Below are 24798 nucleotides of genomic sequence, written 5' to 3'. Positions count from 1 at the left end.
TGATCGTCCTGGGCTCACCAAAAGACCTGGTGGTGTCGCAGAGTGGGATATTTCGAGGAGCTCGGGCCACCGTCGTTCTGCGCCGCAATATCGTTCCTCCGACGCGTCCTAAACTTTTGAATCAAAGCTCGCACCAGCCTCGAGCTTTAAACATCAGCTTCGTTCGACGCGACTCAATCGACCAAGCAAAAGCCCTTGAAGCCGCGCAGGCTCAACTGCGCCTAGCCGCAAACATGGCGACAACGTCGAACATGTTCCTATACTCGCTGACGGTCCAGCCGCCGACCAACGTCGTTCAGGCGGTGCTCGGCCAGTTCGCGGGCACCAGGGAGCAGCTCATCATTACTGGAGCAGGCTCACAGCTTACGCTGCTGCGACCTGACCCGTCTCAGGGAAAGGTGATTACCCTCCTCTCCCATGATATCTTTGGAATCATTCGTTCCCTCGCCGCGTTCCGTCTGGCGGGCAGCAACAAGGGTAAGTCATCCGAAAACTCTTTGGAAGATCACTTAGTGATATTCGAAGGCGATGCCACAGACGCGCCAAATGCAGCGCCATCGAGAGCACAGTGTCACATCAAGATGAGGACAATGCTAACGCAATCTGCATAGATTACCTGATTCTTGCTACCGACTCTGGCCGGATTACCATCATTGAGTATCTGCCAGCCCAAAACCGTTTCCAGCGATTGCACCTCGAAACCTTTGGCAAGTCGGGCGTGCGACGCGTTATTCCTGGCGAGTATCTCGCATGCGACCCCAAGGGAAGAGCGTGTCTCATCGCGTCTACCGAGAAAAACAAGCTTGTCTATGTTCTCAACCGAAACTCCCAGGCTGAGCTGACAATCTCGTCACCTCTCGAGGCCCACAAGCCGGGTGTGCTTGTCATCTCCATGGTTGCACTTGATGTCGGCTACTCCAATCCCGTTTTCGCCGCGCTTGAAATCGACTACTCTGAGGTTGATCAAGATTCAAGCGGCCAAGCCATGGAGGACTTGGAGACCCAGCTGGTGTATTACGAGCTTGACCTGGGACTCAACCACGTGGTTCGAAGGTGGTCAGACCCAGTCGATCCCACAGCGTCGCTACTCTTCCAGGTCCCTGGTGGTAATGATGGCCCCAGTGGTGTGCTCGTCTGTGGCGAGGAGAACATCACCTACCGACATTCGAACCAAGAAGCATTTCGCGTCGCCATTCCCCGTCGACGAGGTGCGACTGAGGACCCCAACCGCAAGCGCACAATCGTGTCGGGCATCATGCACAAGCTGAAAGGCAGTGCAGGAGCTTTCTTCTTCCTCCTACAAACCGAGGATGGCGACCTCTTCAAATTGTCCATTGATATGGTTGAGGACGAAGACGGCAATCCCACGGGAGAGGTTAAAAGGCTGAAGATTAAGTACTTCGACACCGTTCCCGTGGCTTCCAGCCTCTGCATTTTGAAGAGCGGTTTTCTCTATGTTGCCAGTCAGTTTGGCAACTACTCCTTCTACCAGTTTGAGAAGCTTGGAGATGACGATGATGAGCTCGAGTTCATCAGCGATGATTTCCCTGCGGACCCAAAGGCTTCGTATGATCCGGTCTATTTCCACCCAAGGCCGACTGAGAACTTGGCCTTGGTTGAGAGCATCCCTGCCATGAATCCTCTTTTGGACTGCAAGGTTGCAAATCTCACGGGAGAGGATGCCCCTCAGATCTACACCATCTGTGGCAACGGCGCTCGCAGCACCTTCAGGATGCTCAAGCATGGCCTGGAGGTCAACGAGATCGTCGCTTCAGAACTACCCGGAATCCCATCTGCTGTCTGGACACTCAAGTTAAACCGTTCGGAGCAGTACGATGCTTACATTGTCCTTTCGTTTACCAACGGCACACTGGTGTTGAGCATTGGAGAAACGGTCGAGGAAGTGAGCGACTCTGGTTTCCTCACCAGCGTTCCTACACTGGCCGCACAACTTCTTGGTGAGGATGGCCTTATCCAGGTTCATCCAAAGGGTATTCGACATGTCAGAAATGGCCACATCAATGAGTGGGCAGCTCCGCAGCATCGATCTATCGTCGCCGCTTCAGCCAACGCTCATCAAGTTGCCATTGCCCTTAGTTCTGGAGAGATCGTCTACTTTGAGATGGATGCTGATGGCTCGCTGGCCGAGTATGACGAAAAGAAGGAGATGTTCGGAACTGTTACCTGCCTGAGCCTTGGTGATGTCCCCGAAGGACGGTTAAGAAGCTCGTTCCTTGCTGTCGGTTGCGATGACTGCACCGTCCGCATTCTCAGCTTGGACCCTGACTCGACTCTGGAAAACAAGTCGGTGCAGGCTTTGACAGCCGCCCCGACATCGTTGGCCATTATCGCCATGGAGGACTCATCGTCCGGTGGCTCGACTCTGTATCTCCATATCGGTCTTCATTCCGGTGTCTATCTGCGGACAGTATTGGATGAGGTCACTGGCGAGCTGACAGATACACGTCAGAAGTTCCTCGGACCGAAGGAGGTGAGACTCTTCCAAGTTACTGTCCAGGGCAAGACATGCGTTCTCGGGTTGAGCTCAAGACCCTGGCTTGGCTATCCCGACCCCATCACAAAGGGCTTCGTGGTGACACCGCTCAGCTACGTTGACCTTGAATGGGGCTGGAACTTTAGCAGTGAGCAGTGCGAGGAAGGCATTGTTGGCATCCAGGGCCAATCTTTACGGTACGTTTTTCTTGATATTTTGATACCCCTTTCAGTTGCATATGATGATAAAACGGGATCCTATGCTTTGAGCAATGAGGCTTATTACGCATTTTTTCCAATTGTTCCTACTGAAGCAACATCTTTTCTCCCCATTAATTGTTGAGCAATTTGTGAGGCAAAATGCTAACGCATACAGAATCTTCAACATCGACCGTCTGGGTGACACTTTGATTCAGAAGTCGATTCCCCTGACTTATACGCCCAAGAAGCTGGTCAAACATCCCGAACAACCTTTGTTCTATACGATCGAGGCCGACAACAACACCCTACCGCCTGAGCTACGCGCACAGCTGCTGGCCGATCCCAACGTGGTAAACGGTGACTCTCAGGTGCTCCCGCCTGAGGACTTTGGCTACCCCAAGGCTAACCGCCGGTGGGCATCATGCATCAATGTGATCGATCCTTTGTCCGAAGAAGGGCAGGTTCTGCAAACCGTCCACTTTGAGAACAACGAAGCAGCTGTCAGCGCTACCGTGGTCTCTTTTGCCAGCCAGGACAACGAAAGTTTCCTTGTTGTTGGCACGGGCAAGGACATGATCGTCAATCCTCAGAGCTACTCTGAGGGTTATCTATATATCTATCGTTTTGTGGAGGACGGCCGAGAGCTGGAGTTCATTCACAAGACCAAGATTGAGGAGCCTCCTCTGGCTCTCTTACCATTCCAAGGCAAGGTCGCTGTCGCTGTCGGCACACAACTGCGCATTTACGACCTTGGTATGAGGCAGATGCTTCGCAAAGCTCAGGCCGAGGTGTCAGCACAGCGAATCGTCTCGCTCAACACACAAGGCAGCCGCATTGTTGTTGGCGACGTGCAGCAGGGCGTCACTCTTGTTGTGTACAAGTCTGCTACAAACAAGCTCATTCCCTTCGCCGATGATACCGTCGCAAGGTGGACCACGTGTACAACGATGGTGGACTACGAGTCGATAGCGGGCGGCGATAAGTTTGGCAACATGTTCATTGTTCGCTGTCCCGAAAAGGCCAGTGAGGAGGCTGATGAGGAGCAATCTGGCCTACATCTCATCAACGCTCGAGATTATCTCCACGGTACACCTCACAGACTGGGTCTGATGTGTCACTTCTACACGCAAGATGTCCCCACTAGCATTACCAAGACAAGTCTGGTAGTTGGTGGCCAGGAGATTCTGTTGTGGAGCGGAATCATGGGCACGATCGGAGTCTTCATCCCCTTTGTCAGCCGTGAGGACGCTGATTTCTTCCAAAACCTCGAGCAACACCTGAGGACTGAGGATCCCCCTCTCGCAGGCCGAGACCATCTCATGTATCGCGGTTACTACGCTCCTGTGAAGGGAGTTATCGACGGCGACTTGTGTGAGAGGTACAACCTGCTTCCAAACGACAAGAAGCAGATGATTGCGGGCGAGCTGGATCGCTCGGTCCGAGAAATTGAGAGGAAGATTTCTGTACGTTTCCCTGATGAACCATATCTGTTTCTGCTTTGCTAACACGAATTCAGGACATCCGCACACGATCAGCGTTTTAATGACGGAAAAGGTGGTATCTTTGGGATAGCTATTGTACAAAAACCTCGATTGTTTGGGAGGTCGGGTGACGGCGTTATCGTACAGGGTCAAGAGTCCCTGGCTTGGGAGAAGGTATCCAGCGAGTTGAGAAATATGTGTTGACAGCCCACAAGGCGGTATGAAGCATGAATCTAATATCCAAGTCAAGTCAAAGCTGAGTCAAAGCCCTCTCCAGAAGGGGCCGCGGTTCTTGTATCTGTCGGTCTTCTTCCCTTTTCCTGGTATCTGTGATGGATGGTCCCTCTCCCATTTGTCGTCGTCTAGGTATGCCGTAACGGCGGTCTCAAGGTCATAGCCAGACTGTTCGAGGTACAGCACGGCTACATCATAGTCGGAGACCTTGCAAGAAGTCATGAAGCGCCGGATCTTTCCCTTTCTCGTTTCCTCCTCTTCGCCCTCGATAGGTCGTGGCGAAAGACTGACGCCGCCCTTATAATATTCGCCAGGGATAAGTACGGTGCGTCTGCCGACTAGAAGGTGGTCACTGGTGATATTGTTCACTCTTCGCAAAACGGTGGCGGGGACGCCGTATCGAAGGGACAACGAGTTGACGCTATCGTGTCGATGATCGAGGAAATGAAGGGTATCTAGAACATTCTCCTTGGAGCCATCGTCTGCCGTCGCCGCCTTCTCGTTCTCGACATCTGTGGTAGCGACTTTGCGGGGTGAAGCTGGTGTGTATGGTGGCGGGGCACCCGAGATATCCGCCGTTCTTGAACTCGACGAGGGCCACGAGGTGTAAGCTGGCGGCTCTCTCAGGCCCTGTGGCAGAGAGGAGGGGACGGTCGAGACTTGACAGTAAGGACAATAGTTTGCAAAGCGTTCATTCTTCTGAAGGAAGGGTCAGCAACGAGAGAGGGTTATGCAAAGCGGGCGACGGACGACGATGCATTTGCCACAGATAACCCTATAGCAACACTGAACTCGACGGTCCTGGGGCGATAGTTCATCTTCAGTATAAGCCGGCGTTGACTCGAGGACGGTTGCGCAGGTAGAGCAGGCTTCCATGATTTTTAATAATAATATTAACGGTATCTGATAGAGTATCCAGAGTGAGGAGTTCCCAGGCAAAAGTGCAGCTGATAGAGCGGCAAGATGTGAGGTGCTGTAGGTTGCCTGCGATTTGCTCGTCCAATCACGTCATGATCGAGATGCTAGCGGAAAAGAGAGACGCCACTGAGATGCGGCGCATGACAGGATGCGCAAAGGGTCAAGGGGACTAAGTGACAGGGACTGTACTTCGAGCAGGATATTTCATAGAATTAGAAACAATCTAAATGAAATGCGTAATTCGAATATTTATGATAAAACTAGAAATTCTGCTTCTTACATCCCCATACCTAATACGTCAGGTCGCGCAAAGCCATGAGCAGCCGACTTCTTCCATTCTCGCGTCGCGGTGCTTAACCTTGCCTCTTCAATCTTCAACTTTCAAACACCAACCAAAACTACCCACCTGCTAACCTTTCAACATCGCGTCGCGATCATCCGTTCGACACTCGACTATCAACCAATCACCCACACATCGCAGAGACAAATCAAGACACAATGAGCAAGCCTGGATTGGCCTTCGGGCTCAACCTCACCAAGAAGCCAGGCGCGTCCAAACCAGCCCCGCCAAAGCGACGGCCCATGTTTGGCGACGACGACGACTCGGACAACGACGGCGCGAACCGAGATGGAAAGACAGAAGAGATTGGGGAGTTTGATGACTTTGGCGGCATAGCTACATCAAAATCAACCAAGTCAAAATCGACCAGATCCAAGAATGGACCCCCTACACAACCCCCAAAGCTCAAATCCAAGGGCCAGCCAAACATCATGTTTGGCGATCTCTCTAGCGCCCTCACGTCGCGGAAGAACGCCGAGGCCGCCGCCGAAGTCGATGCCAGCGTCTACGAGTACGATTCCGTCTACGACTCGCTCAAGCCTAAGAAGCAGGCTACCAAGGAGGACGAGGAGAGGAAGCCTAAGTACATGCGCAACCTGATGCAGGCGGCCGAGGTCCGGAAGCGCGATGCCCTCATTGCCGAGGAGAAGAAGATTGCCCGCGAACGAGAGGCCGAAGGCGATGAGTACGCTGGCAAGGAAAAGTTTGTCACCGAGGCATACAAGAAACAGCAGGAGGAGAACAAACGATTGGAGGAGGAGGAGCGGAGGAGAGAAGAGGAGGAGGCGAAGAAGAATAAGGGAGGCGGCATGTCTGCCTTTTATAGGAAGCTGCTGGATAAGGATGAGCAGAGACACTCGGACGCTGTCAAGGCTGCTGAAGAAAAGGCCAAGAACGGCGCACCCGAGGAGGAAGAGAAGGAAGATCAAGCCGAAAAGGAAAAGACGGATGCCGAAATCGCCAAGGAACTGAATGAGAAGGGCGCCGAAGTGGCCATCAACGAGGAGGGACAGGTCGTCGACAAGCGCCAGCTCCTCAGGGGCGGCCTAAACGTGGGCGCAAAGAAGAAGGAATCAACTCAACGAGAAGCCGATCGACAGGCTGAACGGCCGCAAAGAATAGTCACCGGTCAGCAAATCGGGAGGAGGCAAGCCCAGCGAGAACGACAGTCGCGCATGCTGGCGGAGCAGCTTGAACAGTCCATGAAGCGATCAAGGGACGAAGAAGCCAGCCAACGGGAAGAGGTCGAGCGAGCGGCCAAGAGTCGCAAGACGGAGGGCGAGATCTCGAGCGCCAAGGAGCGATACCTCGCGCGAAAACGGGCGGCCGAGGAAGAAAAGAAGAAGAAGGCCGCCGAAGGACAAGATTAGATACCCAAACAAGGTGAAACGAAGAGTGTATATCATAACATCCATGGCTCTTGATACATTATGCTTGCCACCATTGCTCCAGCGCGTCTATTCCATTGGTGCCGCCCTGATATTTGCTTGATACCCCCCTCGTACACGGTCCTCTCTCCCGAGTCCCAGTCCAGATATGCGCCTCAGGTCCGTCTCAACCCAGACATATACTGTAACAATATGGTACAATTCCGCGCTCCTCCGAGGACACAATTCGTCTTTCTTTTGGTGAAAGTGTAACCGGAAAAACTCGTTTTCTTTTTTTGGTTTCTCGTTGGCGCCTCTTAATGACCGGACTCTTGCTTTAACCGGGCGATATAGGCCGAGTTGACCATGTTCCAGGCGGCCATGTACTTCTCCATGCAGCTGGTCATGCAGGTCGTCTCGCTGCTCGAGAGGGAAGATCCGGGCTTGGGGACACACTTTTCGAAGCAGTTCTCCTGGAGTTTCTAAGCAAGCCAGGTTAGTATTTCTTCGTTCCGGGGTCAATTGATCATGTATACGCACCTCGATAAGGGCCCGAGCGTTGACAAGGTTGGCCTCCTGCTGGACCTGCTTCATAACGGCCTGCTTGACTTGGCTGGAATCCATGGTTGCGGTTTTTTGCTGGAGTCGTTGACGGTTTGGGTTGCTTCGGATTGTCGGCCGCAGAGTAAAAGGCTTATCGCGGGCGATAGAATCCTTGGTGGTGGAAAATTGGATGGGCCGGATGACTCAGCAAGATCGTCATAGGTGTAGGTACCCTGAGCTTGATGGAACAAGACGACCCCTTTGGCAGAAGAAACATGTGATCTTATTTTGGAGATGACAGTTAATCATATTTCTACCGTGCTGATATTCGGTCACTATAATGCCTGGCATGGCTTTCTACAGAGTGTGTAAAGGTAAAGCCACGAGGGGTCGACTTGACTGCGGGCAGACACATGTCTTTGAAGATGAATGTGGAATTGGATACTTGTGTGAATACTAGCTAATTATCCCATAGTTTGGTTTCCAGAAACAAAGTGGCTCACTATTATATGGCACTACAGGTCCCAAGACTGAGTATCCGTTGATTGGCAACCATGGAGGAAAATGCTTTTCAGCCACACATCCCCATGGCCATGATGAAACTCTTCGAGTGGCTTAACATCCTTCGTGAATCTAGAACCAACAGCCGATCGTCGTAGAAGGCCCCCTTATTTCGATTTCCATGAAGCCCTCTCAACTACTACAACACTCGAGTCATAGAATGGTTTCACCACATCCACGGGTAAGAGATCCATGAGTGTAAGTAGGAGACTGTGGCGTATGTGGCTTGACCCATCAAGCTAGTGGCAGCAGGGTTTAAAGATCAGGGGCCCCATGAGCCCGCCAGAGCGGTCGAGGCACCTGAAAAGAAGGTACGGAGGTACTACTGTGGAGAGCACACCTAAAATCGGCTCGGCCAGAGGAAGAGGACACTTGTGCTAGCTCCTGCTCCGATTAACAACCCCCTACCTACCCTGCCCACAACGTCACGACGACTTCAACCACGACCTCTACGGTCAATTTCTTTCCTCACCAGCATCGCGATCCCCTAGCCACGCAGACGAGCGGCGTGCGCCTGTATCGAGCCAACATTCGCATTGGCCCCTTATCGAGACGAACAACTTAATCGGAGGAAATCGAGGCACAGCTTTCATGATGCGGCTGCCCTCACTATCGGCGGCGCTTCTTGGTGCGCTCGCATGGACCGCAAGCGCTGCTGAGCCAGATGGCAACATTAAGAGTATTTCGGTACGTTTTCTCGTTTGCGTGGCGGACAGGGACTCTTGCTGACTTTCACGACTTCTAGCTCAGGACACATTCCTTGACCCAGGTTAGTTGCGGCGCACGCGAGCATGACAGATCGACACCTTGGCTAATGCTATATGACCCCGTAGCCCTACCTCGACTCGGACATGCAAAGCCGCTGGTACGACTTTGGAGGAGACACCATCATTCGAACCGACTCGTACGCTTCCCCGACGTCCTGACAATGGCGACACTTTGATCATGGGTTGACATATCATAGGTACATTCGACTGACCTCGGATCGCCCGTCGCAATCGGGATGGATGTACTCTCGTGTGCCCCTTACCGCCACAAACTGGCAGGTTGAGGTCGAGTTCAAGATCTCAGGCAAGAACCAGCTTTACGGCGATGGCTTCGCCATGTGGATCACCCGCCAGCGAGCCCAGCAGGGAACCGTATTTGGTGGACCGGACAAGTTTGAGGGTCTCGGAATCTTTGTCGACACCTACAAGAACAACCGCCCCGGCGTTGTGTTCCCCTATGTCATGGCCATGCACGGCGACGGCCAGACCACGTACGACAAGTCCAACGACGGAAAGCACACCGAGCTCGCTGGCTGCTCGGCGCGCGGCATCCGACATGCGAGCATCCCCACCAAGATGCGCCTGACCTACTTCCAGGACAAGCAGCTCAAGCTGGAGCTCCAGTACAAGGTTGAGGACGAGTGGCAGACTTGCTTTGAGCTGGACGAGCCCCCTGCGATCCCCAACATTGCCTACGTCGGCTTCACTGCCGAGACTGGTGAGCTTAGTGACAACCACGACATCATCTCAGTCTCGGCCAAGAACCTGTACACTCAGCCTGGCAGCAGCAACAAGGCGTCCCCTGGTGGTAAGAACAAGGGCCGCAAGAGCAGCAGCAAGAGCAACGTTCAGAAGGAGGGCGGTAGCTGGACATGGTTCTTCACCAAGATTATCCTCTTCATCATCGTTGTCGGCGGCGCCTACGTCGGCTGGACGGCCTACCGAGCCAAGGCCAAGTCGCACCGGTTCTAATTTGGTGGGCTGGCACTCACATACGGGCGTGGATGCGGATCGGGGAACGGGCAGATGGAAACGCGTTGATGGGTGAACGTAAGACAGACACGTCTCCGCTTGGGAAGACGGCATCATCTATATTTCCTTTTTTGTATTTGAGTAGGAAACCGAGAGTGGTGAGATGGGCTACCAGCCGGTGGAGCACTGTGACATACCATCTGAAAAATAAATCAGTTCTTTTGTTGCTTTTATTTATTGGATTGAGATCGTGAGAATGAGGGCAGTCGGAAGGTTGTTGATCTAATCGTGCCGGGACTGTTAGCTGTGGGTTGCTTCAAATAAGGGGTCACCAGTGGGGGATGCGTGTGTATATATCACGGAACAGACCTTGTTTTAACACAAACATTAAGCCACCAACACAAATCAACCCCAAGTTTCGTGCTTTGTTGTCGATGTACTCAGTATTCATAAATCAGTAAATTTTGCTCAATCCGTGTTCTCGTGAAATCCAGCCTTCAGTCGCAAACGGCCCTCTTCAGGGTAAGACAAAATGACGGAATCAGGGGCAGAGTGGCCTCACTGAAAAGGGGAGCCGAACGGCTGAGTTGATATTGGCACGGGATCTATGGAACCCACGTTTTCTCTTCCATGTGTTTTCGAGGTGGTGGCTCTGATTGAGAATGCCCGCACGTGAAGTTCATTTTGGGTTACTTCTGTCAGGGGCTTGATGGAAGGAAGAGAACTACTAGGTCAGGTCGAAGTACTGCAGGAACAGAAAGACAGCCGCCACCTTCGCCATTTTTGCGATCCATCGTCGATCAAAGTGGCCTTGGGGGGGGGAGCCCTTCTAATTTGGGTATCTGGCTGAGAGGAAAGATGGGACAATGAACCTATCCGTCTATGTATTTCAGGTAGTTATCCAGGTTAACCAAACCAACCAGAAGCTGATCGGGGCGTCAAACTTGAGAAACACCCATGTTATGGAAAACTCCATGTCTTGCACTGAGTTTCGGCTGTCGCCCGTGATACCAAATTCTATCGCCTCGGCCAATGCAGGAACCAGAGTAAAATCAACTGCCGATAACCCTCTAATCGAGGCCTGTCCTCTGCAATGACGGCTGATAATAGATCCTAGCGCAATAAATGGAATGAGGTGGTTGACTGACTATCAATGTGAGTCTGATGGCGTCAATGGCAGCAAATTGGCCATTGACGTATGAAATCGGGATTGCTAACGAAGAGATTCAGGGTAATTGATTCATAAACTTACCCGCGGCCACAGCTTCCTTTTAGACTGCCCAATTGTACTATGTGGTCCATGTGATCCTGAGCCTTATCCTATCTACTTAGGATCTGTCCCGGACTGGGAACAGTATGGCCCTCGATGATGCATTCGGCATCTGGGCTTGGCGGTCGACCAGGGGCCAGACATTTCTTTTCACTGAACAAACATCTACATGAGAGTATCGACCTCGAATGCCCATGCCCATCCTCGAGGCGTCTTACACGCGAGTCTCGTTCCTCGAGGGGACCTGAAAGCAGCAAATCTGCATTCCACCGGCTTCAGGAACTCAATGCCCGGTCCTGCGGGCGCGCACTAGTTAGACTAGGCCTGAGCCGGGTTTTGAGAGCTTCTGTCACGGTGATGAATGATGGGAGCTCTCAAAGCTGGGGCTGGGCCTAGTCGTATTCCGGTCGCGGCGTAGCGCGGCGAGACGAGTCAAAGAGTGTGGAAGCTCCCGTCATTCTCACCCATGGCCTCACCTCACTCACCTCCTCACTAGACTCAACCCCGCCAAACCCACACCATCCATCTCGGAACCTAACTAACCTAGGTTGCTGGAGAGCTCCATTGGATCCATTCTCCATCAGAAGTGAGCTCAGGTCGTCGTCGTCTTCATCCTGGAGAAGCTCTCCCTTCCATTCCATCCATTGCCATCTCTCTACCACATGGATTGAACTCTTCTTCCATCCTCCCTATACCCAGCTCTTCCCGTCATATCACACCTTTCGACTTTTGTCCCCTCGAACTCTCTTCTACTTCCTGACTTTGAACTCTGGCCAATTCCGCACCTATCTCGTCCAGGCCCGCCACAGTTGTCCGAGGCGCCGCGCGGGTGCCGTCCCACTCTACCTGAACGACGACATCATCGCCCTTTGTTTCCTCCCCTCTCGCTCTCGTCTCTTCTCGCCCTCTCCCGTGTCCGTCTTGTTGACCCTCGACTACTGCTTGCTAGACCTGCAGATCGCCCATCGACCAATTGCCACTAGACGGCCGGCTCTCAAACGCCCCATCTTGACCGAGCTCCAGCAGGCGAGCGAGAGAGCATAAGCGAGCAAAGGACATCATCTGCGCCCATCAGCCCAGTGCGCAATCGCTGATCCCATCATAAAAGAGGGGTGCCTTTTACTGGCGCAAGCTTCACTACATCACCATAGCGTGGTAAACCTTGTTCGCAACCGTCACCATACCATACTACTGTACGTACAGTACTACATCTCATACGGACCCAGATCCATTGAGGAGGGACAAGTCAATCGGCAAGACCCCGTCGTTTCGTCGTTCAAACAGCGCGCGACACACAGGACGCAGACGTAACGCAACGCACGCAGAACACAGACCAACAGACAGACTCCCCCACTCGTCAGCCACCGTCAATTCCTCTTTTCTCAGGAGCTGTTCCGTCAATTGTTGTCGTGGTGGAATGTGCCAAGCTCTTGAAGTCTTTGTTCGCATCAGCACCACGCCAAACCCCGGCCGTCACCCCTCTTGTATCCAGGGCAATCCCCTCTGCCAGGTTGATTGTTGTTGTTGCTGGCCTTAGCAGCTGAAGCTGAGAGCTCCCCCACAAGCTTGTTAGAGACCCAGACCTAGGACTCAGCCAGCTCTGACGCCCACCCCTGCCCTGGTCCGGCGCTGCCCACTCCTGCAGCTGTTACCTTCTGTCCCTGAACTCGAGAGCTCCATTTAGAGGCTAGGCTGCGCCAGAGACGAGCTCACTGACCTCTTGCTGGCTCCTGGGAAGCACGAAACCACCTAACCAGCTCGAATCCTTCCAAGGCGGCGCCGCCCTTCTACCGCTGCGGCAACGTACTGACTGGACTCTCTTTCCTCAGAGGAAACCAAGTTACCTTAGGCCTTTCATCAATCGCCATTCAAACGCCGGTTCCCACGCCCACGCCTACCTGACTTACGCCCACCCTCTTTCGCCCTCTCCCCATCGCCATTACCCACCACCGACTGATCCGGCAAACGGTGTGATCTGCAAGAGTCCAGTCCTCCCTCACTTTGGGTCCATTCTGCCTCTCCTCTCCTCCCCGCTTCTCTCACATCTCCCTCCCCCTCCCCTTCCTCCATCCGTCACACTACTACCCTATGCCTTCCCTGGGGTTCCTCAAGAAAAAGCGGACCAGAGAGGGTAACTCTGATCCGGCCTCAAATCCAACCAGCCCTGTCACGCCAACTTCCAGATCAAAGTCCATCTCCAAGGCTTTTGGCTCGTCGCTACTGCCTCGAACCTCGAGGAACTCGACCTCGGTGCCAGCTGCCCAGACCAACACCAGCGCCCAGCAGCCGCAACACCAACCTCAACAACAGCCCGACGCCCAGGCAGGCACCGCGCCTCAGTCCAATCCGCCTTCTGCTCCGGCGCAGCAGACGGCGGCAGTCAGCGACGCCGAGCGACAGCAGACGATGAACTCGGTCAACGTTCAGCAGCCCCCGTACGTCACGGGCAATGCGATGCACCACGACCCGCAGAACCTACCAAGCATCACTAACCTCATCAATCCGCCTCAGCAGCATCAACACGATGCCCAGGGCAACTCCTATGCCAACAACGGCCAGCCCAATTCGCAATACCTATCAACTATAGAAGCTCGATCCGCGCAGACGGTCAGCCCCGGCACCGATCCCGCAGTCCTTCATCAACAACAGCAGCAGGCCATGCCTCAGCCGACGATGCAACCGCAACAGCAGCAAGCTCAGCCCCAACAGCAGCAGCAGCAACAGGCGCAACCGCAACAGCACCAGGCGAACCATCAGCAGCAGCCCAGCAACGGATCACAGATGCGCGTCACCAAGGGCAAGTACTCGTTGGGTGATTTCGATATCTTGAGGACACTTGGAACTGGTAGCTTCGGCCGAGTCCATCTGGTCCAATCGAAGCACAACCAACGTTTCTATGCAGTCAAGGTGCTCAAGAAGGCCCAAGTCGTCAAGATGAAGCAGGTCGAGCACACCAACGACGAGCGACGAATGCTGGCAGATGTCAAGCATCCCTTCCTCATCACTCTGTGGGGCACGTTCCAAGACATCAAGAACTTATACATGGTGATGGATTTTGTTGAAGGAGGCGAGCTCTTTTCGCTCCTCAGGAAGTCGGGGGTAGGTCTTGCGAATGCGACTTGAAGGAGAGTCTGCTAACATGTTCTCAAGCGTTTCCCGAACCCAGTTGCCAAGTTCTACGCCGCCGAGGTGACGCTAGCGTTGGAGTACCTGCACTCCAAGAACGTCATCTACCGAGACCTGAAACCAGAAAATCTGCTCCTTGACCGACACGGCCACCTCAAGATTACAGATTTCGGCTTTGCGAAGCGAGTGCCCGACAAGACATGGACGCTGTGTGGCACGCCCGACTACCTGGCCCCCGAAGTCGTCTCTAACAAGGGATACAACAAGTCTGTGGATTGGTGAGTGGATAAGTGCACAATTGGGGGGAACGAGGCTAACATGGATGTGCGCGCATTAGGTGGTCATTGGGCATCCTGATATATGAAATGCTCTGCGGATACACGCCCTTCTGGGACAGTGGATCTCCGATGAAGATCTACGAAAACATTCTCAAGGGCAAGGTCAAGTATCCAGCGTACGTCAATGCAGATGCCCAGAATCTCCTGGAGCGCCTGATCACGGCCGATTTGACAAAGCGATTGGGCAACCTGTACGGCGGACCTGCCGATGTGAAGAATCACCCCTGGTTCGCCGAAGTTACTTGGGATCGCCTGGCTAGAAAGGATATCGATGCGCCATACACGCCGCCAGTCAAGGCTGGTGCGGGTGACGCTAGCCAGTTTGACCGATACCCTGAAGACCCAGAGAAATATGGCCAGACAGGAGGAACAGATGAGTAAGTGAAGACAAGTGTGGTAGTTGGTTACATGTGCTAACACAAGCTCCAGATTTGGACACCTCTTTACGGAGTTTTAAGGATGTGCTTGCTGGAGTATATGGATGGGTTCTTGTATGACTACGTTCCTGGGTTGGGGATGGGCCTTGCGGATAGTGAGGTGAAAAGGGTGAGGCTGTCTATGAAGGTTGTGTTGGAAACACGGAAGAGTTGGACTACTGGGGGTGACGACTGTGCGATTGGAGACAGCATGTCTATTACCTATTCAAGTAGGATATAGAAACAGCATTAACAAGTATCAATGCATCCCTAGTTGCTACCTAATTCTTGTTGTGCGAGTGTGAATTATTGCAGAATGCCAATGGATTCATACCAATGGGGGTTTATCGACCTGAGGTTTTGGCGGGGATCGTGGAGCGGACGGGACGGACCGCCATAAGAAGGAGGAGTGAACTGGAACGCAGTAGCACTTGCACTTGCACCTGGCTGGATGGATGTCTCGCTGAGGCAGAAAGTCACGGGGCTGGGCGGGGGATGGGATGGATGACCAACCTCGACACTCGAGACACCCTGGAAGACCAATTGTCACTACTACGACGCAGTTGGTAATACTCGCATTCGATCCCAGGCACAGACCCATTCATTTACGGACGATCCCTTCCTTCAGGTACCTTTCTGCCAGCTGAAGAGGCCGCTTAAAAAGAGGCCGGACAAGGTCTGGATCTGGCTGGGTTAGCGGCCGACTCGGGGGGATTGGAGACCCGAGGGAGCAGAAGGAAAAAAAAATATTGATTGTCGGGGCCTAGGATTATCAAATGTCATCCTGACATTGCATCCATACTGTGCTGTACCTCCCTCTCACCGATTCTTTGTCCCTTCCCTTCCCTTCAACCTCTCTTCCTCAACCCTTGCGTCGCCGCCTCCGCAATTATACTCGTCGCCAAGCAACGACTAGCTCGACGGAACCAGGCCCAGGCTAGTTGAAGCGGTGGCGCTTTGAAGACGCGTCCAGCGACGACGACGACTTTCAGCAGCGACATTGATATCGAGGCAGCTCTCAGAATCGCCATGGACGATTATATGTTCCGGTATTATGTCAATGAATGTCGCACTGTTTACGAGGACACGGGTTACGTCGAGATCTTCAATTATTCGGTATGTCACTCAGCTGTCATGCATCCAGCATATCTAATCTGCGTCAGGATCCCTTTTATAATTCTTGCGAGGAGCACCCTTTACCAGATGACGAGTTTGACAATTTTTTGCATCGGAAGGTAAGTGACAAGCTGCCAAGACCTTGTGAAGATCCCAAGCTGATGAAAACAGGGCGCTTTTGCACCACCAGACAACCTGCGACATGGCACCAAACTACTGAGTGGTGTTCGGTTAATGTGAGCTCGCCTTGGATGCTGGACACGATGAGACAATGCCAATTAACGCCATTTTCACAGAGTTCAGAAGAATGCTAAACACAACGACACCTTTTTGTCAAAGGTCATCTCGCTACCTTGCGATAGGTACGCATCCATGGTTCGTGAGATGAGGCTGCCCTTTCGCGGCATCGAGACGACATCAGTGGTCGGACCCTTCTTCTGGTGCGCATACGACCAAGATGACGATGACCCTCACTTGCGTGAGTTATATTGACTTTCATGAAAGGGCTTCTTATTAACATTGTTGATAGAAATCATCCACCGCAAGTCAGATGTGCTCAAGAAGGGCAAAACGCGCGGCTGGGAGATGCTCCTATCCTACTCATTCAAGACCGGCATAACTACTGGCTTCATCAAGGGAACCCCCAGCTCTGAGGTCGAAAAGACCCTCGTCCACCTCCAAGCCTGCGCTGCTGAGGTCGGCCACCCAATGCTGCTCCCCATCATCATCCTCTCCTACGATCTCTCTCCAGAGAATGATAACAAGCAGCGCAAAGCGCGACACTGGCTTCGCCGACTCGAAAACGCCGTCAGTCTACGAAACGAGGTCGAGGAGCAAGAGCAGTATTTCCAGGACGGCCTCATAGACGTTGACGGATTGAACCGTGACCTCGTCGAATGCCACGGCAACGTCATGTGGAAGCGACCCCAGGCGTACATGGCCCTTGCCAAGGAGATGGAGAAGGCTATGGAGAACTTTCGTTATCTGTGGAACACAACTGCAAGCGAGGATATGTGTGAAGCTGAACGCAAGCAGCGCAAGGAACTCGACAAGCTGCATCGGAGCATGGTGGCTCGGCTTGACTTTTACAAGGTGAAGCTTACGGGATTGGAGAACTATATCCATACAACTCTGGAAAGGCTCAAGGTCCAACGCGAAGCGGTATGCCCTCGCCATCCTTGGGTTGTGGAACACTACTGACTTTTGAGATAGCTTTATAACATTATGTCGCAGCGTGAGGCACGGCTCAATCTCGAGATCGCCGGAGAACAGAGGAGAATAGCTCACGCCAGCAAGCGGGACAGCACAGCCATGAAAACTCTGTCTCTAATGGGTGCCCTCTTTCTCCCAGGAACATATCTCGCCTCTGTCTTTAGCATGACATTCTTTGATTTTGGAAGAGGTTTGATCTTACCACCCTCCTCTACACATCCTTTCTGCTAACAATGCTTCTTAGATGCCGACCCCGTCGTTTCTATCCAACTCTGGGTCTACTTCGCTATAACGGTCCCTGTTACGGCTCTCATCGTGGGGTGCTGGATGTACCTCGACAGGCGTCGCCGGGAGCAGCACAAGAAGGACGACGCGGACCTGGAGAAGAACATTGACAAGATGGAAAAGGAGATCATGTTTGCCTTGCGCAAGCGGACCATGAGCAAGGCTAATACCTGGAACACGGCCAACCCGCCCCCAAAGCCTTGAAACCAAGGTGACGGGAAGAATTATTTGTTTTCTGTTTGGGTGGCCTTGTTACACCTTGGATACGACGATACTTTACGACTTTGACGAACAGATTCATGCACCATGCACCACGACATGGACGACTTCACTTCATAGACACGGACCGGCTTTTTACGAATATGATGAAATATATATGCCTTTTACACAATTGACTACCTATGAACATCTCACATTACCGCTATCCCAGCTCCATAAAACGTCAACATTAACCCATATATTGCACTCCGCATAATCCGCATAAACACATCAGCGTCTTTCTGCTCGAGCTTCGATACGTTAAACGGTTTGACCAAAAACTCCAGAGCAATGCTGTTAGCCCTAGACCGACTCTATCAAGGGAAAAGCATGCCGGTGTATCCAAACAGAATAAAAAAAGAGGATCCCTATTTTTTAAGAAAAACAGACCTTGCGCCGCCCATGTGTAAAAATGACTCTTAGATGCGGATCTGGCCTTCACTCGAGCCACCTCCAAACCATCTGCGAAAGTCTGGCCCGGACCCAGAAGAAGAATCAGCACCGGCGTCATCATCGTCACCTCCCATCCACTTGGGCTTCTTCATATCATGGAACCACTTGGGCCCCTCGATGGTGTCGAACGTGTTCTTCATGCGGTGACCCAGAATCTGGAAGATATTGTCGTCCTCTGGTGGTTCGTCATTCCAGTGAGGGCCAAAGGCTGATGTCCGTACCCGAGTCGTGGTGGCCGGTCGAGCGGGCGATCGAGCAGGTGAGGAGGCGGCGCCGTGAGCAGAGGGAATAGACAGCACTGGAGCGGATCTGCCTCCCGAGGTACCTGTTGCCGCTATTCTGGCGAGGGCATCCTCTCGGCGGTGGAAGAGAGTGTTTCCTCCCAGTTCCCGAGAAATGAGATCTCGGCCTTCGCGCCAGGAGCCGGTGCCATAACCAGCAGCGTTGTCCTCTTCATCATCCATCACGTCCATTCCCACAAAGATCCTCTTGACTCTGCCATAGATACCAAACAGGGTGGCAAAGACAGGGAACAATACCAGAACAGGGAAGAGATCATCGAAATAGCGACCCAGTGGTGTAAAGTCGACCAGTACACCCAGGAACTTGTAGAAGGTGGTCTTGTTGTAGACGTCCTTGGATAAGAAGGTCACGAAGTTGTACGAGATGGGGATAGTGAGCTTGGCCACCTGCATGGCGTACCAAAAGGCCGATTCATGAGCCGTGTTGCGACGGACGAGAGCCCGGCCGCGCCAGACCTTGACCTCGGTCATCGAGATGAGAGCAGCTGCGCACATGTAGCAGATCCAAAGCGATGAGATGACTTGACCAGCGAACCCAACCTCGGCCTTGTCGCCAACCCAGTGGTGCACGACGGTTAGTCTGATGACTGACAACTTGGGGAACGCGATCTTGACAAACTCGGACCAAACGATACAGGCCGATGCTGCCGCCAGGAACAAGCCAAGAAGAACCTGCCCGTATGGCAGCAGATGGTAGTAGTACAGGTACCGGGTATATGGAGTCAGTATCACCATCTTTTCCCAGAACCCGGCATGAGGTGAAACATCGCCGAGTTCAAGCTTCTTGGATCCTGCAGAGTCCAAAATATTCTGTGTCTCGGCCGCTTCCTGAACGAGCTCGCTCCAGGCGTTGACGTATCGGGATCGAGTATGCCTCGCGCGCACATACTTTCTGGTGAGATCGGCGAGATATTTTTCGGTGATGACATGCGGGATGATGGCGCTATCGGTGCCAGTGCCGAATCGCGATGGTCGGGGTTGAGATTCGGGAATGTTGGCCATCTCTTGCAGTTCTTCGATCCAGTCGCGGAAGGCCAAGGCGCTGCCTGTCTTGCGCCGCCCAAGCTCAACAACCTGCACTTCGATATCTTCGAGATTCGCGATCGAGTCCTCCATCTGCTCATAGACTTTGGGGGCTTTGCTCTGAAGGCGTCGCAATCGTCCGCTTATGCTTGCGCCACGCATGAGGCGGCGCGGAATCGACACCAACCCGTGACCCATCAGATAGATGGCGAGGATCAATCCCCAACAGTATGCAAGAGCCATGACAAGCGCCTTGACGGAAGTGAAGTTGAATCCATAGTAGACGAAGACGTAGATAAGACCGACCGATCCGAGGCTCAGGACAATGGCGTGAAACATCGCATTGCTGCGAACCGAGTACATGAATTTATCGTATGGTTCTCGATATCCTGCATCAGCATATTCGGCGAGGATGGGGAGGATGAACCTAAAAACCTAGTCAGCCAAATTTACAGTCAGATCCGGAAATGTGTCCTACCAAGTCAATGCAAAGGTCAGCCAGTAAGTGATGCGCCATGATACCAGAAGGACTCGCTCAGGGAGCCATATTCCTCTTGTTGCCTCATCTCCAGTGGTCGCACTCGAGGCAAGATCAATCGGTACGAGGATGACGACTATCGAGGGCAGCCAAAGGGCGAAGAAGATGGGGAGGAGATAAAAAGCCGGAGTCGTTCGGAGGGGGAGATAGTATCGTAAGATGAGGAGGACGACGAGAGAGATGACTAGTAGCGCAAGACATGAGAAGATTGCGGAGCCGACGGGCGACGAACTACTTGTGATGTGTAACATGGCGAAGGCTCGAGTCGCATGGTTAACGAGTTGCTTGCGAGATGGAAGCCTGAAGATGGCCAGTCCAGGATAGAGTCTTGACTGACATTTGCTTTGCGATTCCCAGGGGCACGGGCCGACCGGCTCAGGGTTCGCCAGGTACGTACTGTTCAAGGGTGATATTACGTCATTCTCTGGCGCCATTTGAGGCAGGCGCGAACCCGATCTCTGAAAAGCGGCCTTAAATTTGGGGCGCAAAAGTGTACCTGGCTAGGCTTAATTGAATCGCGTGAGACGCGCGCTTCATCTCCCTGGCAAGCGCGTTTGGGTAGGTCAAGTTTCCGAACACTCACTCCAGCAACGGAGGCGCATCCATCGCAATTCTTCATTCCCAATCGTCGCCTTCTTGCATCGTGTCGCATACGCTCTGCGACCCTTTTATTGAATCGATATTACAATAGAGGACGGTAGACGACATCATGGCTAGCTTGCCTAATGCTGAGGAGTGTAAGTATCTCTCTAGCTCCCGCGCTGCTTCGTTTGCGCAATCAATGGTGCTGACTTCAATTCAAGGGCTCAGCAACGCCAACGAAGCGATTCGCATCAGCTTGATGGCGCCATCAAAGACTGGCCTTACCACTATCGCGGCATTCAACCCTAGTTTCACCCACTCTTTCTTCGGGGAGGATGAGCAGATCTTTGGGTACAAAGACCTAAAGGTCAACCTGCGGTACCGCGCTAATGACATGCGACCGCACCTGAAAACATCCTACAGCAGCAAGTTCAAGGCTGTTGGCGGACCCGAGCCAGTAGATGTGAAGGCGGTTTTGGAAGAGGGCCACCACCTGCCCAAGAGTATGTCATGTCTTGTCTGCCTTGAATGGTAAAATACTAATCATACACAGTCGCCTTTGCCAAGGCGAGCGACTTTGAGGACAGCTCCAAGCAGATGAGCGACAACTGGACGCCTCCCGGCACTCTGCACACGACCATCGATGCGCCCGACGGCCAGTACGAGATCTGGCGCGGAAACCTGGCCGACCAAGCAGTTCAGCAGCTCAACAGTCGCCTGCAAATCTTGGTCCCATTCTTCATCGACGGAGGTAGCTATATTGGCCAGGACCTGGATTCTGGGGAGATTGATCTGTCCGATGCCGACCGATGGACCTTCTTCTCGCTATACAAGAAGGAAACGGTTGCAGAAACGAGCACATATGTTTTTGTCGGCTACGCAACTCTCTTCCGATTCTACTACTTCAGGCCCCCAACGCCTCCGGCGTCGCCAAAGGGTGACTGGGAGCTGCCAACAGGCGATCTGGACCTCTCAGAGCTTCCCTGCAGAACACGCCTGTCTCAGTTCATCATCTTGCCTCCTTTCCAGGGCAAGGGCAATGGCGCTCGCCTCTACAAAACCGTTTTCGAATACTATCACAAGCATGAGCAGACACACGAGTTTACCGTCGAAGACCCGAATGAGGCGTTTGATCTCTTGCGAGACATTTGCGACTTGCAGTTCCTCAAAGGGATGCCTGAATTCTGCAACTTGCGACTGGACACAGACGTGACGATTCCCAAGAAGGGAACCCTCCCCAAACTGATTGTCGGCAGCGACCAGTTGGAAACAATCCGCCTCAAGGCCAAGATTGCTCCTCGTCAGTTTGGACGTGTCCTCGAGATGTACCTCATGTCTCAACTGCCGGAATCGGTGCAACCCACGATGGCGATCGATGAGAAGCGCCCAGCTCCGACAAAAGCAGACAAGCACCAGCTAAGGGTTTGGAAGTTGATTGCCAAGCAGCGCCTCTACCGTCACAACAAAGACTTCCTTGCTCAAATTGAGCCTCATGAGCGGATCGAGAGGCTTGATGATACATTGGACGGTGTTGGACTGGAGTATGCGCGAATCCTGGCTGCTTGCGAACGTTCGGCCAAGAATGCCCAGGCCGAACCAAAGAACGGCAAGCGAAAGCTGCAGGAAGAAAACGGGGAGGGTTCAAGCAGTAAGAAGGCTCGTGTGGAGGATGCCTAGATACCAGTGATGTGGCTAATACTGAGATGGATCTTCACAAAGGAACGGAAGGCTGGTTTGGTTGGTTCGGAGTTGGGGAACGGTTTGGACAGAAACCTGTATTATCCTTTTATATATGTATGTAATAGCCATTGCACCTATATCCCCGTCTACCCAATGCAACCTAACCTAACAAACAACCCGCGTTAACAAAAATGAGTGTTGCTCCGGAAAACATGTCGCAAGGCCTGCCAAGTGCTGATGAAAATAAGGAAAGGAGACGTGTCAGAAGAGGCGGCGCCAGGCTCTGACCGCGACCCTTCGGCCGGCTTTGGCTCCGATTCTTCGATTTGTGTTTGTGTTGGCTTGAGATCCTCGACCGGTTCAGTGACATGGGGATCTTCTTGAGCTGGCTGTGGCTGAGACTCAGGGACCGGATCGGGCTGAGACTTCTCCTCTACAGACTCTGGCCCATCGTCCCGGTCGTGGTTTATTCATTGCAGGCTTGGAGGGCCGGGGAATCTTGTTCCATTCACACCCTCAATTCCCTTTCCGAGCTGACTCGCCACAACGGCGGATTCTCGCACGGCTCTTGAGACGGTGCCGCGGACTCTGCCCTCCTCCATGACCAGAACTCCACCGATGGTGCAGCCTCCCGAGGTGCAGACCTTTTCCCGGAGCAGGGCCGGGTGCTCGCCGTTCTGGACCAGGCCGGTCATGCCCCTCATGGACTGCACGGCCATGCGCTGGGCGTCGTGGCGGGGAATTCCCATGGCGACGGCGCCGTCAATGGCGGCTTCTAGCACAAGCGCGAAAAAGGCCGGGCCGGAAGCGCACAGGGCCGTTGAGGCGTCCATGTGCTGGGCAGGGAGGTAGACGACATCGCCAATGCGCTTGAAGATCCAAGTGACGAGACTCTCGGTAGCACAGTCAAGAGGCGGGCTGCTGGTGGCGACGACGGTCATGGACTCACGGATCACAGCAGCAGCGTTGCACATGGCCCGGACGATACGGCAACGACCATCCTCGTTGGGGTCCTTGGAAGGCACGGCACCGTGGAGGGCAATCTCAATGTCCTCAACGGTGACACCAGTGCAAACGCTGATGAGCAGCTTGCCGTGCAGGGCCTTGGCGATGCCGGGTTCGCTGAGGATCTCCTTGACCATCCAGGGCTTGCAGGTCAGGAGAACAACCTCTGACTGCTGAACGGCGGAGAGGTTGTCGTTGTGGACGACCTTGAGAATGGAGGAGTGCTCCCAGAGGGTGCCCTTGACACGCTTGGCACCGGCAGCAGTGGCCACGCTGGCGATGAAGCGAGAGGGGAGACGCTGGGGCACCTCGTCCATGGGAGTTGAGGCTCCTGACCTGGGAATCTGCAGGGGCTTAGGACCTTGCATATCGGCGAGCGAGTTCAAGATGCCACTGAGGATGGCGACGCCCATGGTGCCTGGTTCATGATCAGCAAGGGAAATTCTCCATGTGCAACGTAGAGGACACAGTATTTGGTGGATCTATACGAGGCTCATGTCGTACAGTCCAGTGGTGTGCCGTGCGATATCGCGTATCTTGAGATGGATGACTTACCGCAACCGAGAACAGCCATAGTGAGATCGGTAGATCCATTTGAGCCGTAAGGCGTGAGAGCCATTGTGTTGGGCATGATTTCTGAGGTAAAGGAGGATATACAGAAGGTGTGTAGTGGGGAAGAGTGTAAAAAAAAGTTTGTATAAAAGGACAGAAGAGGAGAGGGTGTAGAGGTGCGAGGTAGAGGAGGAGGAGAGAGAGATGGGAGATGGGGATTCGAGAAGAAAAAGCTGGGGAAATCGAAGGAGAAGGGAGATTTTAAAAGATTTGAACGTGTAAGATGGGCACGTATCGATTTTCTCTTGTTTACGCTTCAATGTACTGTGCTGGTAGCATGGAAAAATTACCAGGCAACGGAAAGGTGCCTTTGCTGCCCAATGCGCGTTCTGCCCCGTCACGGCCCGTATCCATTACCTCTACGGTACCTATACCTGGGCTTGGGAGAGAAGAAAAGAACGCAAATGGATTAAGGGGTAGCAACGTAAGAGAGAGGACAGATAGAGACGGGTGCTATTCACGGAGGGTGCTATTCACGGACCTCACCACAGTAAACACACACCTATGCACCGAATGAGAACGGGCGTGCTGGCCTCAGAGTCTCACCACCGCCTCAACCTGTCAGGAGATGAGATGTACTGTATGATGACGGCCCTTGCCCGTGCCCCCCAGAATGCGCGACATAACGCTGCCGCTTCTCACTTTTTGGTTCGTTCGCCGTTCCGAATCTTTCCAGACCTGGGCTTCTAGCCTCCTCCGGGCCCT

General features: G+C 53.2%; 10 protein-coding genes across 10 annotated transcripts; 6 read left to right on the top strand and 4 right to left on the bottom strand.

The window, feature by feature from the left end:
• Positions 1-233: 233 nt before the first annotated feature.
• NCS57_00626200 (uncharacterized protein) lies at positions 234-4237 on the top strand (the record flags this gene model as incomplete). The annotated part of the gene is made up of 4 exons (XM_053056155.1): positions 234-477; positions 612-2691; positions 2870-4157; positions 4211-4237. 4 exons carry the CDS (start codon positions 234-236, stop codon positions 4235-4237), a joined length of 3639 nt encoding a protein of 1212 aa, XP_052915110.1.
• Positions 4238-4436: 199 nt separating this feature from the next.
• NCS57_00626100 (uncharacterized protein) lies at positions 4437-5285 on the bottom strand (the record flags this gene model as incomplete). The annotated part of the gene is made up of 2 exons (XM_053056154.1): positions 4437-5108; positions 5160-5285. 2 exons carry the CDS (start codon positions 5283-5285, stop codon positions 4437-4439), a joined length of 798 nt encoding a protein of 265 aa, XP_052915109.1.
• A 540-nt stretch (positions 5286-5825) lies between these two features.
• On the top strand, positions 5826-7037 carry NCS57_00626000 (DUF2040 domain-containing protein; the record flags this gene model as incomplete). The annotated part of the gene is made up of 1 exon (XM_053056153.1): positions 5826-7037. The coding sequence occupies one exon, from the start codon at positions 5826-5828 to the stop codon at positions 7035-7037; it is 1212 nt and encodes a 403-aa protein (XP_052915108.1).
• Positions 7038-7351: 314 nt separating this feature from the next.
• On the bottom strand, positions 7352-7658 carry NCS57_00625900 (Mitochondrial import inner membrane translocase subunit; the record flags this gene model as incomplete). Its single annotated transcript, XM_053056152.1, has 2 exons — positions 7352-7516; positions 7575-7658. The coding sequence occupies 2 exons, from the start codon at positions 7656-7658 to the stop codon at positions 7352-7354; spliced, it is 249 nt and encodes an 82-aa protein (XP_052915107.1).
• A 1074-nt stretch (positions 7659-8732) lies between these two features.
• On the top strand, positions 8733-9877 carry NCS57_00625800 (uncharacterized protein; the record flags this gene model as incomplete). The annotated part of the gene is made up of 4 exons (XM_053056151.1): positions 8733-8825; positions 8884-8907; positions 8972-9042; positions 9103-9877. 4 exons carry the CDS (start codon positions 8733-8735, stop codon positions 9875-9877), a joined length of 963 nt encoding a protein of 320 aa, XP_052915106.1.
• A 3358-nt stretch (positions 9878-13235) lies between these two features.
• On the top strand, positions 13236-15068 carry NCS57_00625700 (CAMP-dependent protein kinase type 1; the record flags this gene model as incomplete). Its single annotated transcript, XM_053056150.1, has 4 exons — positions 13236-14246; positions 14298-14551; positions 14611-14988; positions 15041-15068. The coding sequence occupies 4 exons, from the start codon at positions 13236-13238 to the stop codon at positions 15066-15068; spliced, it is 1671 nt and encodes a 556-aa protein (XP_052915105.1).
• Positions 15069-16056: 988 nt separating this feature from the next.
• On the top strand, positions 16057-17844 carry NCS57_00625600 (uncharacterized protein; the record flags this gene model as incomplete). The annotated part of the gene is made up of 7 exons (XM_053056149.1): positions 16057-16143; positions 16191-16262; positions 16315-16379; positions 16440-16621; positions 16673-17304; positions 17356-17545; positions 17600-17844. 7 exons carry the CDS (start codon positions 16057-16059, stop codon positions 17842-17844), a joined length of 1473 nt encoding a protein of 490 aa, XP_052915104.1.
• A 473-nt stretch (positions 17845-18317) lies between these two features.
• NCS57_00625500 (putative lysosomal cobalamin transporter) lies at positions 18318-20465 on the bottom strand (the record flags this gene model as incomplete). The annotated part of the gene is made up of 2 exons (XM_053056148.1): positions 18318-20103; positions 20155-20465. 2 exons carry the CDS (start codon positions 20463-20465, stop codon positions 18318-18320), a joined length of 2097 nt encoding a protein of 698 aa, XP_052915103.1.
• Positions 20466-20923: 458 nt separating this feature from the next.
• Positions 20924-22473, top strand: NCS57_00625400 (Histone acetyltransferase type B catalytic subunit; the record flags this gene model as incomplete). The annotated part of the gene is made up of 3 exons (XM_053056147.1): positions 20924-20951; positions 21018-21299; positions 21350-22473. The coding sequence occupies 3 exons, from the start codon at positions 20924-20926 to the stop codon at positions 22471-22473; spliced, it is 1434 nt and encodes a 477-aa protein (XP_052915102.1).
• A 473-nt stretch (positions 22474-22946) lies between these two features.
• On the bottom strand, positions 22947-24112 carry NCS57_00625300 (Pyrroline-5-carboxylate reductase; the record flags this gene model as incomplete). Its single annotated transcript, XM_053056146.1, has 2 exons — positions 22947-23899; positions 24037-24112. The coding sequence occupies 2 exons, from the start codon at positions 24110-24112 to the stop codon at positions 22947-22949; spliced, it is 1029 nt and encodes a 342-aa protein (XP_052915101.1).
• Positions 24113-24798: the final 686 nt, after the last annotated feature.

This window comes from Fusarium keratoplasticum, chromosome 4 (assembly GCF_025433545.1).
Source record: "Fusarium keratoplasticum isolate Fu6.1 chromosome 4, whole genome shotgun sequence".
Lineage (NCBI taxonomy): Eukaryota > Fungi > Ascomycota > Sordariomycetes > Hypocreales > Nectriaceae > Fusarium > Fusarium keratoplasticum.
The sequence above is the reverse complement of the archived record's forward strand: the minus strand, read 5'-3'. Positions and strand labels throughout refer to the sequence as shown.